The sequence below is a fragment of the Emys orbicularis genome, chromosome 10, assembly GCF_028017835.1.
Source record: "Emys orbicularis isolate rEmyOrb1 chromosome 10, rEmyOrb1.hap1, whole genome shotgun sequence".
Taxonomy (NCBI): Eukaryota; Metazoa; Chordata; order Testudines; family Emydidae; genus Emys; species Emys orbicularis.
The window spans coordinates 10895265-10913444 of record NC_088692.1 but is presented as its reverse complement, the minus strand read 5'-3'; the positions used below and the strand labels follow the sequence as shown (position 1 = coordinate 10913444).

General features: G+C 43.0%; 1 protein-coding gene across 2 annotated transcripts in view; it reads right to left on the bottom strand.

The window, feature by feature from the left end:
* Positions 1-17627, bottom strand: part of GNA12 (G protein subunit alpha 12) — a 71168-nt gene extending 53541 nt beyond the window's left edge. For both annotated transcript variants that reach the window (XM_065411669.1, XM_065411670.1), the window contains exon 1: positions 17313-17627. In XM_065411669.1, the coding sequence (XP_065267741.1) occupies positions 17313-17627 (315 nt within the window). The remainder of the gene's footprint in view (positions 1-17312) is intronic.
* Between the last annotated feature and the right edge of the window lie 553 nt (positions 17628-18180).

Here is an 18180-nt window from a genome sequence, read left to right as displayed (position 1 = left end):
ACTTACACAAAAGTACCACTCTGGGAGGAATTCAAAGTCACTCCTTTTTTTTTTCTCCCCAGAACTGGTTTTGTACTGACCAGTGGAAAACTGCTATTTTTGGACTTAACGTCAAGGTTGTGTTTTATTGCCTATCAATATACAGAGCAATGTTTGGGGGTTGTTTTTGTTTTTTTAAAAGAGGAATGGTTATTTGGGCTGTTCTCCAGGGAAGCTATCCAAAATACAAGCACATCAGTTGTTGCCATTTCTATCTTCCACGTCTCTTAAGTTTGGTTGCAAATATGCATGTAGTGTTCCAGCCCATGCAAGCCAGCTCTGACCTTTCACCGGCTCAGGCTCCAGCTCTCCAGAACCATCTCAGTCAGCCATTTACCGTCTCGCTTCGCTATCTTACAATTTTTAAACGGTTTCAGCCTTTACCCATCTCATTGCTTCAGCATTTCCTTAAGACTCTCTCCAATGAATGGCTAAGTGATGTTACAACAGCTGCTTACAAGATAATGGAATTCCCATCAACATCACAACTTTAGTATTTTTTAAATTTCGGATATACGTTTTATTTCCATCCAATGGTCAGCTCTGATTTTTCCTGCTTCCACATATATAAAAATACCAAGGGAGTGGAGTTTATTCTTGTTAAGTTTCCCCATCTGTTTGGAAAACAACCTGACAGCTGATGTGGAGATGTTTTGCAACTGTCAGCCTAACAAATGTGACCACTAAACCAGTTTCAGATTCATCCATAGATGCTTTCCATACTGACAAGATCTGTAACCTGGGACAAGATTTTCAAGAGCACATAAGTGACTTCAGGCTCCAAAGTCCCAACGAAAGTTGATGGAACTTAAGTCACTTTTGAAAAGGATACTTAAGTGCTTTAAAAAATATTTACCGTACACAATTAAATGTCTGCCTGTAAGTTATCCATTTGTGAAGGGAAATGAAAGACCAATCAGATCAGTTGTTTAGCAAGGTGTTTTATAGAGAGAAATTTTCCCTCAAGCTTTCTCACCTGCTAGTTTTCTCTGTTATATAGCATTATAAACAGAGCACAAATGGATCCAAGAATGGATTTGCATATCCTACAAGAAATCCATCCAACACATCTGTAAAGTGCTTTAAAAACAAAGTTTGACACCCATATCATCCAATTATTACATCCATTACACAGATAGCAAACACAGATACAAAGAAATTCGGGTAAGTTATAGCAAGGTAGTGAGAGAAAGATAGTCAGGACCAGAATTGAATTATGAAACTCCAGCCTCCTGTATATCCCTAGAGAACACTCCCTCTCCAGTACTCCTTTACAGACAAAAGGCCACTACAGGCATAACTCAAAAGCCAAGTCTAGGAGAGAAACAGAGAAACTGTAGCATGAGTTCCTAGAAACAGTCAATATAAGAATCCCTAAAGGATGGATCATTGAGTAATCTTTTGCTCAAGTGGTTTCATTTACTACAATCACAGTATGAGACAGTGGAGGCACAACAGATACTACAAATAGATTTCAGTAAAAACTATAGGGATTTTGTTTAGAGGTGAGAAAAGAACTGGCAAAGGCTGCCAAGAGAAGTATGAAACCTTGTTCTAAGAGTACACCACCACTGGCTTATACGTTGGTTATGTCTACTCTACCGTGGTAAGTTGACCTACGCTACGCAACTCCAGCTACGTGAATAATGTAGCTGGAGTCGACATACCTTAGGTCGAGTTACCGTGAGGTCTACACTGCGGGGGGGGGGGGGGGGGGGGTCAACGGGAGAAACTCTCCCGTCGACTTACCTTACTCTTCTCATCGGGTTGACTGGAGCGTGATCTGCAGTCGATTTGGCGGGTCTTCACTAAACCCGCTAAATCGACCACCGATGGATCGATCTCAGAGCATCAATCCCAGCTGTAGTGTAGACATAGCCTTTGTTAGGATAGAAGCTTTAGGCTGATGGTTATAAACTTGAGGTCATTTTAGATCAAGCAATAGGCTGCTCAAATACTTAATACAAATAGTCAGCCAAGATTATAAGACTACTGTCAAGATGGACAGAGAAGTAATACCTAGTCACTGCAATCCTATCACTTCTGCAACTTTTTTCCTCCACAAAGATGGAATTTCAGAAACAGATATAGGACAAATGCAACATAAGAGAAAGGGAGTCAGATTTGTCTCTGTGTGGCACAACAGGCCACCCCCTTTTAAAATATTTTCCCCTTCTCTCTCCAGCTCCAATGTAGTACCAGCATGAGGAGCTGTTCAAAGAACTGCTTGCCTCTAACTACCTAATCATCTGCCATAGATGAAAAAGGCAGACTAAACTGCAATTAAAATGAGCAATTAACCATATCTTGGCCTGGATACTCTCTTTGATCTATATATTCAGTCACTATGCAATAAGTGAAGATTAAGATTTAGGACAAAGCAAGATCCCAATAAGAGGGAATCCAATCCCAAGATTTCTCCATCTCCCTAGAGAAACAAGAGGATGGGAGTGAATGGGAAGGGAAGGACTGAAATTTTCCCATCAACTGGAAGTTATTCAAGTGAAGTGATGCCCCAGGTTAAGTCTCATGGAGCACCAGGTGCCCACTTCAGAGAAGGCAAAAATTATAAGTAATATTTTTACCTCTCCTCTCTTGGGAACCTGTTGCCCCTTGAACCATTACAACTGGAAAGTAACCAGAGGTACAAGTTTTCACAAAGAATGAAAGCACATTTCCCTCCCATCTCAAGGATTTTAATGAAGAAGAACCAAGAGGAATACTGCAGAACCTTTAGTCCAAAGGTCATATCAGATGAACACAACACATGTAATTTATACCACTTGGTGAAGGAATGGCACAATTGAACGCTGTACTTTTACGCCCAGGAAGAAGCCATGTGCCTCACTGAGTGAGCCCTCACTGAAATAGAAGATACTTATAAACTGTATATGGGCTTGAACTCCTGAGTCATCTGGAAAGAGTGAATATGATTAATTTACACCACTTTAAATCCCCCATATAATCCTAAAAATGTATCAAATGATTAGTTTTGCCTAACCAGAATTTGAATGCTCAGGCTACACCTAAAGTGTGCAACTGTTTCTCCTGGGCATGGAAGGGCTTAGAACCTAAAGAAGGAAAACAGGCTGACTTACATAAAACCCCCTAATTTTTGGCGAGGCAGAAATACTGGTGCAAGTCAGAGAGACACTGCATTTGGACAAACACCTCACATAAGGATCCCACTTGGATAAAGATCCCAAAACTGAACTCTCCTGTACAATCTGATGGCCAACAAGAAAGCTACTTTAATAGAAACATAGCCCTATATATAGTTTGTCAGGCCACCTCTGACCCTCCCATTAAAAACAAAATCAAGCCATTCTTTCCAGACTCCTAATAAAGACTCTTCAGGGACACAGCTTGAAGAAAAAGGGAAGTGCCAGGATGTAGGAAAAGAAAAAGTGGACTAGAAGAAAAAGGCTGCAAAGCTTTAACTTGTATCTTCAAGAAGCTAGGCTTTTGACCCAATCAGAACCCATCTTGATGGAACTCCAATGTGTCTCCTGGATGTGAGAAAAATGGGATGCTACTACACTCCATCCAGAGCCTTATCAAATGACTCTGAATTGCCAACACAATGCCTGCATATGAGAACCTCTTTATGTTTCAAAAAAGGCATTTTTCATCTATTTTATGGCTTAAGTATATTAAAATCAAACGTTTAACAGGTGTGTGTGCATTACACAAATTGCACAGACTTTTAGATATTGAGACGATATCACTGCCTTGAATATGCTGCAATCTAACGAAGAATTAAGAATTTCTATTGGATCCAGTTAGTCGGTTTTTCTATAACTTCATTGCTTAGTTGTGTTTTACTATTTCCATACAAAGCCTTGTGAAAGAAGCTACCTTTAGATTTAGTCATTCACAAGGGATGCAAGAACTCCTAATTTGTCCCCAAAAGTGTTAATGAGGAAATAGCAATTGGCATCCATCTAGTTATATAAACAACTTGCTGGGGGCTTGTACTGGTATACCCCATACATCAGAGGAGAATTAGGAGGCATAAAGATGTTTTCTAGTATCAATGCAGTGGGTCAGCATTACCACAGAATGTTACAATTCCCTCAAGCTCAGAAGCAAGTGAGTCACAAAGTTTGTCTTCCCAAATGTAAGGAGAGATCTCATTTATACATTTTTGTTCATTTGACTGCTATGTCTGAGAGAATGCAGATTTGCTGTACTCCAAAATACTTATGAAAAGTGGCTTTTTACCAGATTAAAACTCTCAAGAAGATTTTACAACTTACCCAAGTGATAACCAAGTTTTAAAAATTCTTACATAACCTGGCCCTCTCAACTCAATAAAGTTCAAGATAAGGAACACAGAAAATAAACTATAAGAAATCCTCACCACTCTGGAATGCATCAAAATATCATATAACACTGTCCTTTGCCAAGACAATCATAGAGTGACCTCTTGTCTGTCTCTTCCAGATCTTCAGTGGCTGAGCTTTCAAGAGCCCTCCAAGATGCTGATACCTCTACCATCACCCTCAGCAATAACATTCCATTTCTTTCTTGCTTTGGAGAGTTTAGTGTGTGTTCTTGTCATGGTGCTATCCCTTAAAGCAGTGGTTCTCAACCAGCAGTACGCATACCTCTGGGGGTACACAGAGGTCTTCCAGGGGGTGTGTTAACTCATCTAGATATTAACCTAGTTTTACAACAGGCTACATGGAAAGCACTAGCACAGTCTGTACAAACTAAAATTTCATACAATGACTTGTTTATACTGCTCTATATACTATATCAGTGTTTCTCAACCTGGGGCCACAATTTATTTTATAATTATACGGTAAACATGAGAAAGCAAGCAAGTTTTCAAGCAAGCAAGCATAACGTGCTGAGACTTTTGGATTTTTATATTTGGATTTTGTAAGCGAGTAGTTTTTAAGTGAGATGAAACGTGGGGTACACAAGCCAAATCCTCCTCCTCAAAGGGGTACAGTAGTCTGTAAAGGTTGAGAACCACTGCCTTAAAGGAGCCAATAAGCAACTCCAAATAAACTAAGTCTAAAAATATATATAACTGATTGAATGCATAGACAACTTTTGATCATCTGAACCCTAGTAAACCCAGTTTTTAGTACAGTCAGTGTGAGAAAACATTCCCTTATTAATGCAAACACTGTACTTGAAGAACCAGTAGTTTTATATAATCTAAAATGAGTCCCCAGTTTCAAGTACGGAAGAAAAGTGTAATTGAAATTCCAAGGCCATCATGGGTCATTGAAGATAATTACTCTTTCGCATGGTTTCCCTGTACATGTAATTCAATAAAAGTATCAATGTATTTACAGAGAATGAGGACTACCCGAGCAGATAGCAAATAAAGGAATTTAGCATTTCATAAGTTAAAAGCAGGCTACTTAATAGTATATTCAGGATTTGACCTTTAAATATCTATTACAGTTATAAAGGTTTCACGTAGTAGATAAAACAGTAGGATTTATAGCAAAACTGCTTGAATTAGAATTTGCAGAGCTTTGTGTCAGCCAACTTCTCTAGTTTATTTTAATCCTCATCTATTTGCGATCCATCGCAGGTTTGAATTTGCTTATGTTCACTTTGTGATCAATTTGAATGATTAAAGATTTGATTACATTAAAAAACAAAAACAAAAAAAGGGAAGAGGGTTATGCTACTTGACAGTTCCTGGTGTGTCACGGGTTTGTTTTCCCTATGGTGGAAATATTCACTAGCCTTAAAAACACCCACCAACTCAGAAGCATTGAGAGCATTCTCACTGCAAGTTCTAAAAAGGTAGATGCCCATGATGCACTACTTTCACTATACAGTATATTTCCTGATGAACCCATGAAGTCTATCAATAAGTCAGAAGATATGGGGTACAGTGAAATAATCTTATTTTCAGTCATTTACTTTGAGACCAATTAGAAATCTTATCAGGAGCTCAATCGCTGAAGTTGAGAAATACTGGTACACCCTTTCGCTCAGTGCTTGTCTACACTTAAAACACTACAGCAGCATGGCTGTGCCACTGCAGTGCGTCAGTGCAGACACTACCTACACCGATTGGAGGAGTTCTCCTGTTGGCACAGGTAATCCTCCACCCCCCCCCGCCCCTCCACTCCCGAGAGGCAGTAGCTAGGTCAAAAGAAGAATTCTTCCATCTACCTAGCACCACACGGCCTAACTACCTCATTCAGGAGTGTGGATTTTTCACACCTCTGATCAATGTTGCTGGGTTGACCTAACTTTTTAGTTAGACCAGGCCTTGGAAGAAATGGAGTTTCTTTTGTCACCTATTACTACAGCATTCTTTCCTATACTCCAGATAAAAAGAGTAGACACTATCATAACAAAAAAGCTTTTTGTGTTAGGAATTGACTTCTGACCAGTTCAATTGACCTACCAGGTGATTTTTTGCTAAGATCAGAAATTTTTTTAAAAATAGGTACAAGCCTAAACCTTGCAACACATTAGATAAGGAAATCTCCAGATATTAGAATACAACATGCAAACTATGAATGCCCTGGAGGCAGACTGTTTGCTGCTGCCTATGGGCTTTATTTTAAAAAGCTTTTTTTGATCATTTGCAATAGATACTACTTTTAACTAGTCCTGTGCTATCTAGTTTGATTTTCACAGCTACAGTACTAACCTGAGCCAAAAAAAGCTTGTTTTGTAACATTTTAGTTATACTCCTGACAGCTAAAATTTCATTATTAGTATTTGTATTACAGTAACACACAGAAGACCGAAATCAGGACTGTATCTTGCCTATTGTCATGCACACCAGTTCACCTACAAAAATCCAAATTCACATGAGATGGTGCTGGTCCATAAATCATGAAAAACAGTTTCATTATTTTGCTATAACAATTAGCATGGAAAAAAGGGATTATTTCTACTTGCAAAGCAAGTTCCCTCTCTCAGAAAAGATGAGTTTTTTGTAACTGATCACATTTCTTTAGATAACAACAGAGCAAAAAATGTTTACTTTAAAAAGTAATTAATTAATTTGGTAGAAAGGAAAGATTGTTACACTGTTTTGAGATAAACTATTGAAGTGTTTTAGTTAACAGACACCTTCCACATGAAAAGTTAATTCTTCGTTGTAACAGGAAAAAATCTCAGTGTTTAAGACAATGGTGTACTCCATTGGGTGAAGTCTTTCATTATCCCAAAAGATCACATACCTTGCTGAAGACAGCCCTACAGATAGACTGATATTAAAGGTGAGGGAAGTAGAGGGAAGTACTACAAAGGAAAATAAAGCATTTTTGGCAACCACCAGCTCATGTCCGTGAAGTCAGCACAGACATGGAGAGAAACCAAACAACTCAAGTACCACCAACCTGATGGTTCTACTCAAGCACCTAAGTCTACTAACATGCAATATTACCCAGAGTTCTACATAACTAAACATTACTAAAGTTTGCTCTAGCTGACCTAGGAATTGTCTTAAGGAGCTACTTCAAATGCATTTCAGTTCCCTTGTAATTAGCAACATGATTCATTTCCCTACTTTACAATGGATGGGCAACAGAATGTAAGCAAGCTACATGTGAAGTAGTGCAGCAATAACCTTTTCCAGGCTTTTAGCCATTAAAAAAAAGTTGTCAGACCTCATACAAAAAACTGTAGATGGCCAATAGTTTATACTACACCATTTAAGATAGTATATTCCACATTTAGGACCTGATGTGACAAATGAATGAAGTTCTGCCAACTCTTGTGATTTCATCGCGACTCTAGCCATGTTTCTTTTTAAAAAAATCTGTCTCATGAAAACATGAAGAAAGGCTGCCAGCTCATGAGTTTTCACTCATTCAAAATGGCCACCATCTCCTATTGCTGTGAATGGGGCTGAAGCCAGCAAGATGGCTGCCATTTCATTACAGTCAATCTGCATGTGGCAATGAAACTGCCACATCCTACTGTTTTCAATGAGACTGAAGTCATGCCCATGTGCAAAATGGCTGTAACTCTATGGTTCAGTGGCCTAGACAGGACACAGGGACTGTGAGAAGCAGCAGAGACACTGTACAAGGTAGACGGGGAGAATGAGGAAGACCAGGAGGCAAATTAAGGGGCTGCAGGGGAATGGGGTGTGGAAATGAGTCGAGCGGGGTCCAGAGGAGTGTGGGAGTGCTACCCATCTTTGGCAGAGAAGTGGGAGAGAGGAGGGAAGCGTGCCTTCTTACAAAAGACTAAACCAATTCCATAGTCTGAACTGTAATATCACTGATATGATTAAGTTTTTATATCTTTATCTGTAACTCATCAACCCTAAACATAATAAGTTTATGTACGAGTCTGAATCATGATGCATTAAGTCAGTGGCTCTCAAACTATTTACCATCCAGCCCTTCTTTTATCAAAGGGAATCAACTAGGAGGGAAATGGACGGCAGTTCCCTTATCTGCGGGGGGGGGAGGGGAGGGGTTAAGTGGAGTCTCCATCTGAGCAGCCAGGGAGATGTGTGTATTTTAGGAGTGACTTTGCAACCTAACACTATCACAAATGCATTGGTAGGGGAGTAGCGGGCAGTTAAAAAGTTAAGATAGACTAAAAAAATTATGTTTTTAAAATCTCGTTATTTTTGTTCTCTTGATATTGACAATACTGTGACTGTAAGCAACATCATCATTGTATGCAATGTTGTTGTAGCCATGTCAGTCCCAGGATATTAGACACAAGGTGGGTGAACTAATCACTTTTATTAGACCAACTTCTGTTGACAGAGAGAAGCTTTTGTTCTTGCATAGAGCTGTACTTCTCCAGACCCAAAGAAGAGCTCTAGCTTGAAAGCTTCTCTCTCTCTCTCACCAACAGAAGATGGTCCCATAAAAGATATTACCTCACCGACCTTATCTCAGCAAAATCACTCACTGAAACACTGGACTTTAACATGAAGAACTGCTGTAGTTTTCAGACTAGACTCATTTTCCCCATGCTGTATTATACTGAAAACTAATAAAGTATTTGGTAAACAGTATTTTGTAACAAATTAAGAATTTTTGATAGTTTAGTGTTCTGAAGCAGTTGCTTGAATTCCTGAATTCACTCCTAGTTAAAATTCACAAGCTTTTTCCATAGAACACACTAATGGTGTGTTTAAAATACAGCCACCTTATTTAATGGAGTGTTTGAATCAGAAAGGAATAGACAGTACCATTGACTTCAATTTTTATATATCTAAAACTTAGCCAAATAGATGTTTTACTCTCAATTGCTACAGAAAAAGTAGTTGTTTGAGGATGAAGTATTACAGTCTTCTAGAGAATGGAAGTGTTACTCAGTACAAGAGATATACCCCAAAATGCCAGAAAGATCTTTTAACATTTGAGTCTTAACTCACCTTCAACATGAAACTTACATCAAGTACTTTATTTGCCTGGTGGAACGATATATGTAAATACTTAATCCAATGCTACCCAGGTGAGAGCAGGGTAAACAGTAAAGATGACTACTCTTCCAGACTGCCAGCCCAAATAAAATATATGAACAAAGGAAAGTGTCATTTACTTAGTCCACGGGAACACAAACATTAAGATACATTTGGATTAGCTGCGGAATCTCTGTATTTGTAGCAGCAGTGACGTCTGCTTGTCTGCAAACTGTGAAAAGACTTCTTGTCTCCAAAGAAATCCAGTGAGATGCAGCAGAACAAAAGCTTCATGCTGCAAATGAAACTTGCAACTAGAGTTCAAGGTAGAGTGACCGCTGAACCCAGAGGTGCAGATTGGCACAAACCCTTTGAGAACTTTCAGAATTAAGTTAGTAGTTTTTTCATTTAATGTGGATCTTTACAGAACAGATCAAGTGCTATGAACTTATGACTGATCTCTAGCTCATAATTGGCTAATGTGTTGAAAATTGCTGAAGCAGCTTCTAGTGTTCTGAATTTGATGTGCTGATTCTGATCTATGAAGTGGATTGAGACCACCCCTCCCCTCACACTATACTGCCATAGTTTCAGTCAACAGAGGTGGACACAGTGTTACCATCTCTCATGATTTTGTCAAGAGTCTCATAATTATGGTTATCTTTTAAATCCCCAGCTCCTGGACTCAAGGGAATATGTGATGATTCCAGCCTTCATTCTTAACGAAAAAGTAAGTTTCTAGCTCTCGTGGCTGTAAAAAAGCGTCAAAGTGTGACCCCAGTGAACTCTAAAGGCTCAAAAGGCAGATGGCAAATAAACACACCACATCTATTATTTTTTACATAATCTCATGATTTTAAAGCCAATCATGATTTTTTTGGTGAGCCTGACTCATGATTTTTGAACATTTGGGGTTGGCAATACTGTCAACATGAACTCCTCTTGATCTGAAAGGGAGGCGAACTGCTGGTGGAGCTCCTTCGCCTCAAGAGCAAAGTCTTTCCTTCCCCCACTCCAAGATAGCCCAGGTCTGTTGACCTTTAGAGCACAATGCCAGGTGTTTCTATTTGCATGGAATGATGCAAACATAGGCTTTTGAGATGAAACAGATTTGCTAAAGAGTAAAAGAGCTGTGGCTCTTTAATTTTGTTTCTGTAATTTACAGAAAAAGGAGTGTTTAGAGCCTGTATAGACACTCCTTATTTAGACATACAAACCTCCCCTCCCCCTGAAAACCAACAAATGAATTATCACATGCACAGGAGGCCCCTGGGTCTCAAGTTCATACTCACTATGCTAATAGCAACAACGCTAGCCATCACTCAAGCATATTTCAATGGCTAGAGAATCTGTTTGAACTGTAACTGGGTATAGGGGTGATTTCTCCACCTGCTGCATTCCCAAGTGGTTTAAAAAAATTAAATGTGAGGCTTAGACTGGAAAATGTCAAGGTTTGTGTCTTTACTCTCCAAAGACTAATCATGTTCTGTGAGATTGGTGAACCCATATGGGTTAACTGAATGCTATTTTGGATCAAGAGTGAATATTTATCAAAGAAATAAGCATCAATAGTAACTGTTGATGGTATTCATTATCCTGTCAGCCATGACGTAGTCAGTTATATTGACCACTTTCCTCCTGACCCAAACAAGAAACTATCCAGATCTACTTAGGGTTGATGGAATGTGGGATTTATTACAGTAACTTTGCATTGTGCAATTTATTAAGTGTCTTATTGATTCTATTCCAAGTGCATTGCAAAGGGCACCCAGAAACAAATTTCAACAATGGCCCTTTACCTTTAAGTCAGGAGTAAAGGTGGCAATGATGCCGGTAGTTTTATTACAAAACAATCTATATCTTGAAGACATATTGAGAGTTGACTGAAGGTAACAGTAATTAAGTACCAATTCAATCATACAATGTAAGGTCTAATTAATTACAAAGCCAAGTGTACACTTCCAAGGGCTGACATAGTTCTATTACAACACTTATCTACTGAATTTTCTTTAATTACAAAGTCAGCTTTAATGTAAGAAAATTCAATAAAGATAAGTCTGTTGTAATAGAACCACATCAGCCCTTTGAGGTGTGCAGCTGCCATGATCGAGAAGAAAATGATATTGTCCTGTGACAGACTAATGAAGAATCAATCATACCTACTGCAAATCAAAAAACCACTAATCATGAATCAATACCCAGAATATTTTACCTCTACAGTGAAAGACTGTTGAAGGTCAAGTATTGCAAATCCCTCACAGGTTTCTGAATTCACCCATATGCAAACCCAAAACATTGTGGATCAAGACCAACTTATACAGCAGCTTGTGGAATTCCCAGTAATGAGATGACATTTCTCCCTGGATTCTCAAACTAATATAAGGGTTATGCTTTTTCTGCATGTATTATAAAGAGCTAAGTGTGTCAAGGAGAACAATCAGCTTGCTCACATAAGTGCAATTTACAACTGAATTCAATGGTATTCTCCAACTCCACCCTTTCTATTGTCTCATAAAATTTGTGTCTGTTTCAGACAAACCTCTGATCAAGTACAAACCTTTTCACTTGTGCAGCCATAATGAGTGCACATCTGTACAGCATCCTGGAACTTTTCTATTCAAAGTCCACAACTTAAGTTATGGATTGGAGTATCTAGCAACAGTTTCTCTGGAGTCCCTTCCTACTCAAATATGAACTTTTCAGTCACTCTCAAATCATTCAGGTTCTGGACTGGAAAAAAAAATCACTCAGTGCTCCTTACAGCTTTAATTGGTTTAGTCCATTTCAATATGGACACTAATTTGAAAAAGCTCCACAGATTACACTTTATGCTTTTTTTAAAAGCTGAATTTAGCTGTTAGATTTCTGTTTGAAGTAATCACACATGCTGGCACAGGCATTGCTTCGGTGTTAGTGGGTAATTTTAATTGCTTTCTCATGCAGTGAAGCCTGGTTCATTTCCATTTTTGTGGTGCTCCATTTTAAAAGTCAAAAACAAATAGAAAATAACAATAAACGTACACAAGGAACATCAGAGTTTTGACTCACCAGGTGACAGTACAGCCAGAGGTCCCTAAACCTTCATTAATTGTAGACAGAAGGAGCAAGAATGGGAGCAGTTATTTTATGTTTGAAGAGCAGTTATTCAGTTTGTTCTTTGACACTCAGATGGGAACTCCAACAAACATTTTTACAGAATAGCCGCAGCCATTCACCAGATCTGAAACTTGCAACATGCAAAGACTTCCTCAGTCTCTCCATACATTTGAGATTCTTCTTAAAAAACAAACAAACCACCACAGCAGTTACTCCTGTACTATCCATTTTCCACTTCCAGGTGGGTGTGCTGAAGTAATGGAGTCTGTGTACTCAAAGCAGAACATTAACACTACTGCTTTTCACTTCAATCATCAAAAAGTTTCAATGTTACTTTGAAACTTAGCCTTGATTAACAAGCAAAACCCTAGTTAACCAGTGATTATTTACTTTAAACCAAAGCAAGACTAACGTATTTGAAGATTGCCCCACAATGCCAGAAAAAGCTAGCAAGGCTCTGAACCATCACCTGTGCTATATGGAAAAGTAAATTTTGGATCACAGGTTTACTTATTTCAGCATTTTGTTTTTAAACCGTGACCTCCCACAAGGAGGAGAAGGCTAAGAACCATGCATTCATGCTTAATTTGCAACAAGATACAGGAAAACTAAGAGGCTGTGGATCAGAAAGGAAGAAGTGGGAGATTTAGTAATAAAGGAAACAAACCAGATGACATCAGAGTCAATATGACAAACTATCTGCACCAACTCATGCCATTTTATTTAATCCATATAAAATGACCAAGTACTACTTCAAGAGGCACATTTGAAAGAATGCAATGCAAACCATCAGGAGGGCATAATCTATTTTCTATTAGAGAGAAATTTAATCATATTGGGGTATAAAAGGTGACCATTTAATCCAAGATATTTACACTACATTTCTAGCAAAGATCCCAAAACTCTAGAAGCTTTAACAGAACTGCTCTTTGATAATGCTGACGAGTAGTGTGGAAAGAGGAGCTAAAATGCAGTTCAACTGTCAGCAATAGGGTCAAGCAGAATTCATATTTTATAATGTTAAAAATGCTTAAATTCTGGAGCACAAGACCAGTTGTTTAAATTCACTTAATACATGTTTGAGATTTAGTGCTTGCAATATTGTTTAGATGATCTAGGTATTTCCATTTAGAGTTAATGGATGGTTACATTAGTTTGAACCAGTGATCTCTCTATTTTTTACGTCTATACGCAGAATGAATTTTGTTATGTGCACCAATGTGTCATATTGGTGCACATAACAAAATTAACGTGGTGGGGCGAGGGGTTTGGAGTGTGGGAGGGGGCTCAGTGCTGGGGCAGAGAGTTGGGGTTTGGGGGGCATGAGGGCTCTGGGGTGGGGGCATGGGCTCTGGGGTGGGGGCCAGGGATAAGAGGTTCAGGGTGTGGGAGGGGGGCTCAAGGCTGGAGCAGAAGGTTGGGGTTTGTGGGGATGAGGGCTCTGGGGTGGGGCTGCGGATGAGGGGTTCAGGGTGCAGGAGGGGGCTCAGGGCTGGGGCAGAGGGCTGGGGCAGAGGGCTGGGGTGCATTGGGATGAGGGCTCTAGGGTGGGGCTTAGATGAGGGGTTCAGCGTGCGGGAGGAGGCTCAGGGCTAGGGCAGAGGGCTGGGGTGTGGGGGGATGAGGGTTCTGGCTGGGGATGAGGGCTCTAGGGTAGGGCTTGGATGAGGGGTTCAGCGTGCAGGAGGAGGCTCAGGGCTAGGGCAGAGGGCTGGGGTGTGGATTCTAGGGTGGGGCCAGAGATGAGTGGTTTGGGGTGCAGGCTGCCCCCAGGCTGCGGTGGGGAGAGAGGACTGGGGGGGGGAGTCCCCAGTCCTCTCTCACTGCAGCAGCTTGGGGCTGAGGGAGGGGCGCCTCTCCCCACCACGAGAGGTCTGAACTGGGGCCGGCCAGGAAGGGCGCCTCTCCCCGCCGCAGCCATGAGCCACTGCAGAGGGCTTAATAGGCAGCTGCGAGGCTGTGTAGTTAGAGGGAATTTAGGTTTGAACATATTAGCCAACTGAAAATAAGTTTCTTCCACGATACTGTATTTCGACTCCACCTATTAAACCCAGGTTGAAATTACAGGCAGCTCCCCAACATCCATGGTGAAAGAATGAACTATATTGAAAGGCGAGAGTACAACTGCGACCACTAAGAACTCAGACAGATGCTGTCCACTTGTCTAGGAGAGTGGCAAGATAAAATTATAACCAGGATTTCTCATACAGTTCTGTCCCACTTCTTTTCCTACCCTCACACATTCCACTGCTCTTTACCATCATTTTAACTCAGTTTAAGGTAGCACCAAAATAAACACACTAATCCAAGATTCACACTACTCACTTTTGGGTATACTTCAAACCTAGTGATACTCTTCTCTTCCCTCCCTCTTCCCCAGAGGAAGAAAGAGAGAAGTAAGTTATCAAGCTATGGATTTTGTGGCCTGAGCTCTCCTTGTGCATTATATGTGCCCACTTCTTCCTCCTGCAGTGGAGTATAAAGCCAACCCATGGCACTTGCTACCACAGGGAACCCCTTTTTTCCTCCCCTTCCTACCACCCATTTTCAGTGACTTGCCTCATGCTTCTTAAAAGCAATTCAGGTAGTGGAATTAAGCTACGAATGGTCTTCCCATTCAGTTTGGATGGACGGGGAAGCTTCTGAAGGAGATCTTGATTGCAAGAGTCACTTCTTCGACTTGTGCTTAAAGAGAGCGCTGTTATAAAAAGGTTTCAGAGTAGCAGCCGTGTTAGTCTGTATCCGCAAAAAGAACAGGAGTACTTGTGGCACCTTAGAGACTAAATTTGTTAGTCTCAAAAGCCTGGTCCACACTAACCCCCCACTTCGAACTAAGGTACGCAAATTCAGCTACGTTAATAACGTAGCTGAATTCGAAGTACCTTAGTTTGAACTTACCGCGGGTCCAGACGCGGCAGGCAGGCTCCCCCGTCGATGCCGCGTACTCCTCTCGCCGAGCTGGAGTACCGGCGTCGACGGCGAGCACTTCCGGGATCGATTTATCGCGTCTAGACAAGACGCGATAAATCGATCCCAGAAGATCGATTGCTTACGGCCGGACCAGGAAGTAAGTGTAGACCTGCCCTAAGGTGCCACAAGTACTCCTGTTCTTTTTGTTATAAAAAGGTTATCTTTCGAAGCACATCTTAAGACGTGGAAGCAATTTTCCTTATCTCAGATGGTGCATAGGCCCCTTCCTTGATTTTTGCAGGAAATCCCACAGCAACTACAAGTTTCCTCACAAGTATGGGTCCATGCAGAAGTGAGGAAAGTCCTATACAGATACATTTAAAAAAAAAAAAAAAAAAAAAAAAAGTAGGCAGGGACCCTTCCTCAGAGGGGAACAAGCCCTCTTGGTAGCCCTGCATTTGTATGGACAATATAAGAAATAGCCCCTTTACACACCATGTATCTATTTTTCTGTGCACAAGGGCTCCTTGTATTCCCTTGGTGACCAGTTTTTATGCACTTGTAGGATTGTTCTAAAACTGTGGTTCTCTACCAGGAATCTGGGACCCCCTGGGGTGGCCACAAGCAGGTTTCAGGGGGGTCCACCAACAGGGCTGGCATTAGATTCGCTAGGGCCCAGGGCAGAAAGCTGAAGTCCCGCCATGTGGGACTGCAGCCCGGGCCCCCGAACCCTTCCACCTAGGGCTGAAGCCGAAGCCTGAGCAGCTTAGTTGTGTTGCCCCCTATGCTGTGGGGCCCCCAAGCAATTGCCCTCCTTGATACCCCTAACACCAGCCCAGGCTTTTATATGCAGAAAACAGTTGTGGCACAGCTGGGCCAGGAAATTTTTATAGCATATTGGGGGAGGCCTCAGAAAGAAAAAGGTTGAGAACCCCTGTTCTAAAAGATGACCACCACCTGGTTATTATGCAGAGCACCTAAGACCCCCAGGCAGAAGATGTGGGCAGTCAATTTCCCCAAGCTCTCTACGCCTTGAGGACGATCTTGTACATCATGGCCCTGAACTCCAGCAACCATTCTATCCTCTCACCAGGAAGTCATCATACCATGAGCCCCAGAGCACTGGGGTCTCCATAATAAAGATGTAAGCATTGACTGAAGGCCCAACCTCTCCCCCAGTGTTCCAATCGGGGTGCTCTTAATCTTGAAGCTATCACTCAATGTCCTCAACAGGCCCAGGGGCAATCTCCTAGATACATCTCCACAAGTCTTTGGTGTTAAGATTCCCCCTATTCGCTTAAAAGTGTTCCCCAAATTATAGCTTTGAACTCCTGTAATCTAGGGGACCTCCCCCTCATCTTCAGGGTCATCCTCTAGGAAAGGATCCTCAACACCCACTCCTCATGGTGGAGATCCTCTTCTCCCTCACTTGCCTTCTTCCAAATATGGGGGTCCCCAACTCCCCTGAGGGTGTTCTCATCATGGTTTCCCAGAACATACCTATTACCCCCTTCTCCTCTGGGTCTTAGAATTCGCTCCAGAACCCCTCCATGGGTGTCTGGGCTCTTTGAGAGCATCCTCTTGGATGATAATCCAGAAACCCAAGAGGCCCTGTACTCCAACTCACCTATAGGCTACCCTCATTCATGGCACGGAACCCCTGTACCCCAGCAGCCCCAAAGGGCTGCGCCTGCTGCCCGATGGCGGCCCAGAACGCCATCAGCCCAGTAACTCTTTGTCCTGCATGGGGTCCCCTCCAACCTTGTCCCCACCTCCTTGAAGGCTGTTCTCATGTCGCCCCGAACTCCAGCTGCTGTTGCACCCCGTTTTCTGTGGCAGGGTCAACCCCCGGCCCCGGGCTCCAGCGCCCCCTCTGCCCCAGCCCGGGGCTCGCCCCTACCTTGACCATGTTCTCGTAGATGATGGCCCGGAACTCCAGCAGCGCCTTCTGGTCGAACTCGCGGCCGTGGATGATCCGCATCTGCTTGAGGAAAGTGGACTTGCCGCTCTCGCCGGCGCCCAGCAACAGGATCTTGACCAGGCGGCGCACGGCGCGCCGCTCCCGGGCCAGCATCGCGTCGATCTCCCGGCTCCGCCGCCGCGCCTCCCGCTCCGAGTCCCGGCTCCGCTCCTTGCCCTCCCGCCGCGGCTCCCCACGGCTGGTGGCTTCGGCCGGCAGCAGGCAGCGGCTCAGGGTCCGCACCACCCCGGACATGGCTGCTGGGGAAGGGGACGGGATCGGCACTCACAGCCGCGGGGACCCCACCAGCGCCCCTAGCACCGGGCGGAGGCCAGCCAGACGCTCGGAGCGGCCGCGGCTGGGGGGGCTAAGGGCCAGGACCGCCCATTCCCCCGCTCCGCGAGGCGGCGGGGGGACGCTGCAAGGGGAGGGGTGTGGCGCAGGGAGCCGCTGGCCTGAAGAGGAGGGGAGGGGGGAGCCGGAGGGGCGCGGCCCGGAGGCCCTGACCGGGGCGGGGCCGGTGCCGCGGTGCCCCTCAGCCCGTGAGGGTGGCGCGCGGTTCAGAAGCCCAGGAGAACCGGCCACGGGAGCGCAGCCCCGCGGGAGAGATCCGGCCGCTGGGTACCTCGGGGCGGGGAGGGAGCCCGCCGGTCCCTCGGTTACTAGCCTGGCTGGCACCTACAGAGCGCGGTCCGTGAGGGGTGGGGGCGAGGGCGGGACTTCACTCCGCCCACCCTACGCCTCATTGGGCAACGGGGTATCAATCAACGCAGCCCGAGATCCGACTGGACACGCTGCACTAAGGGAG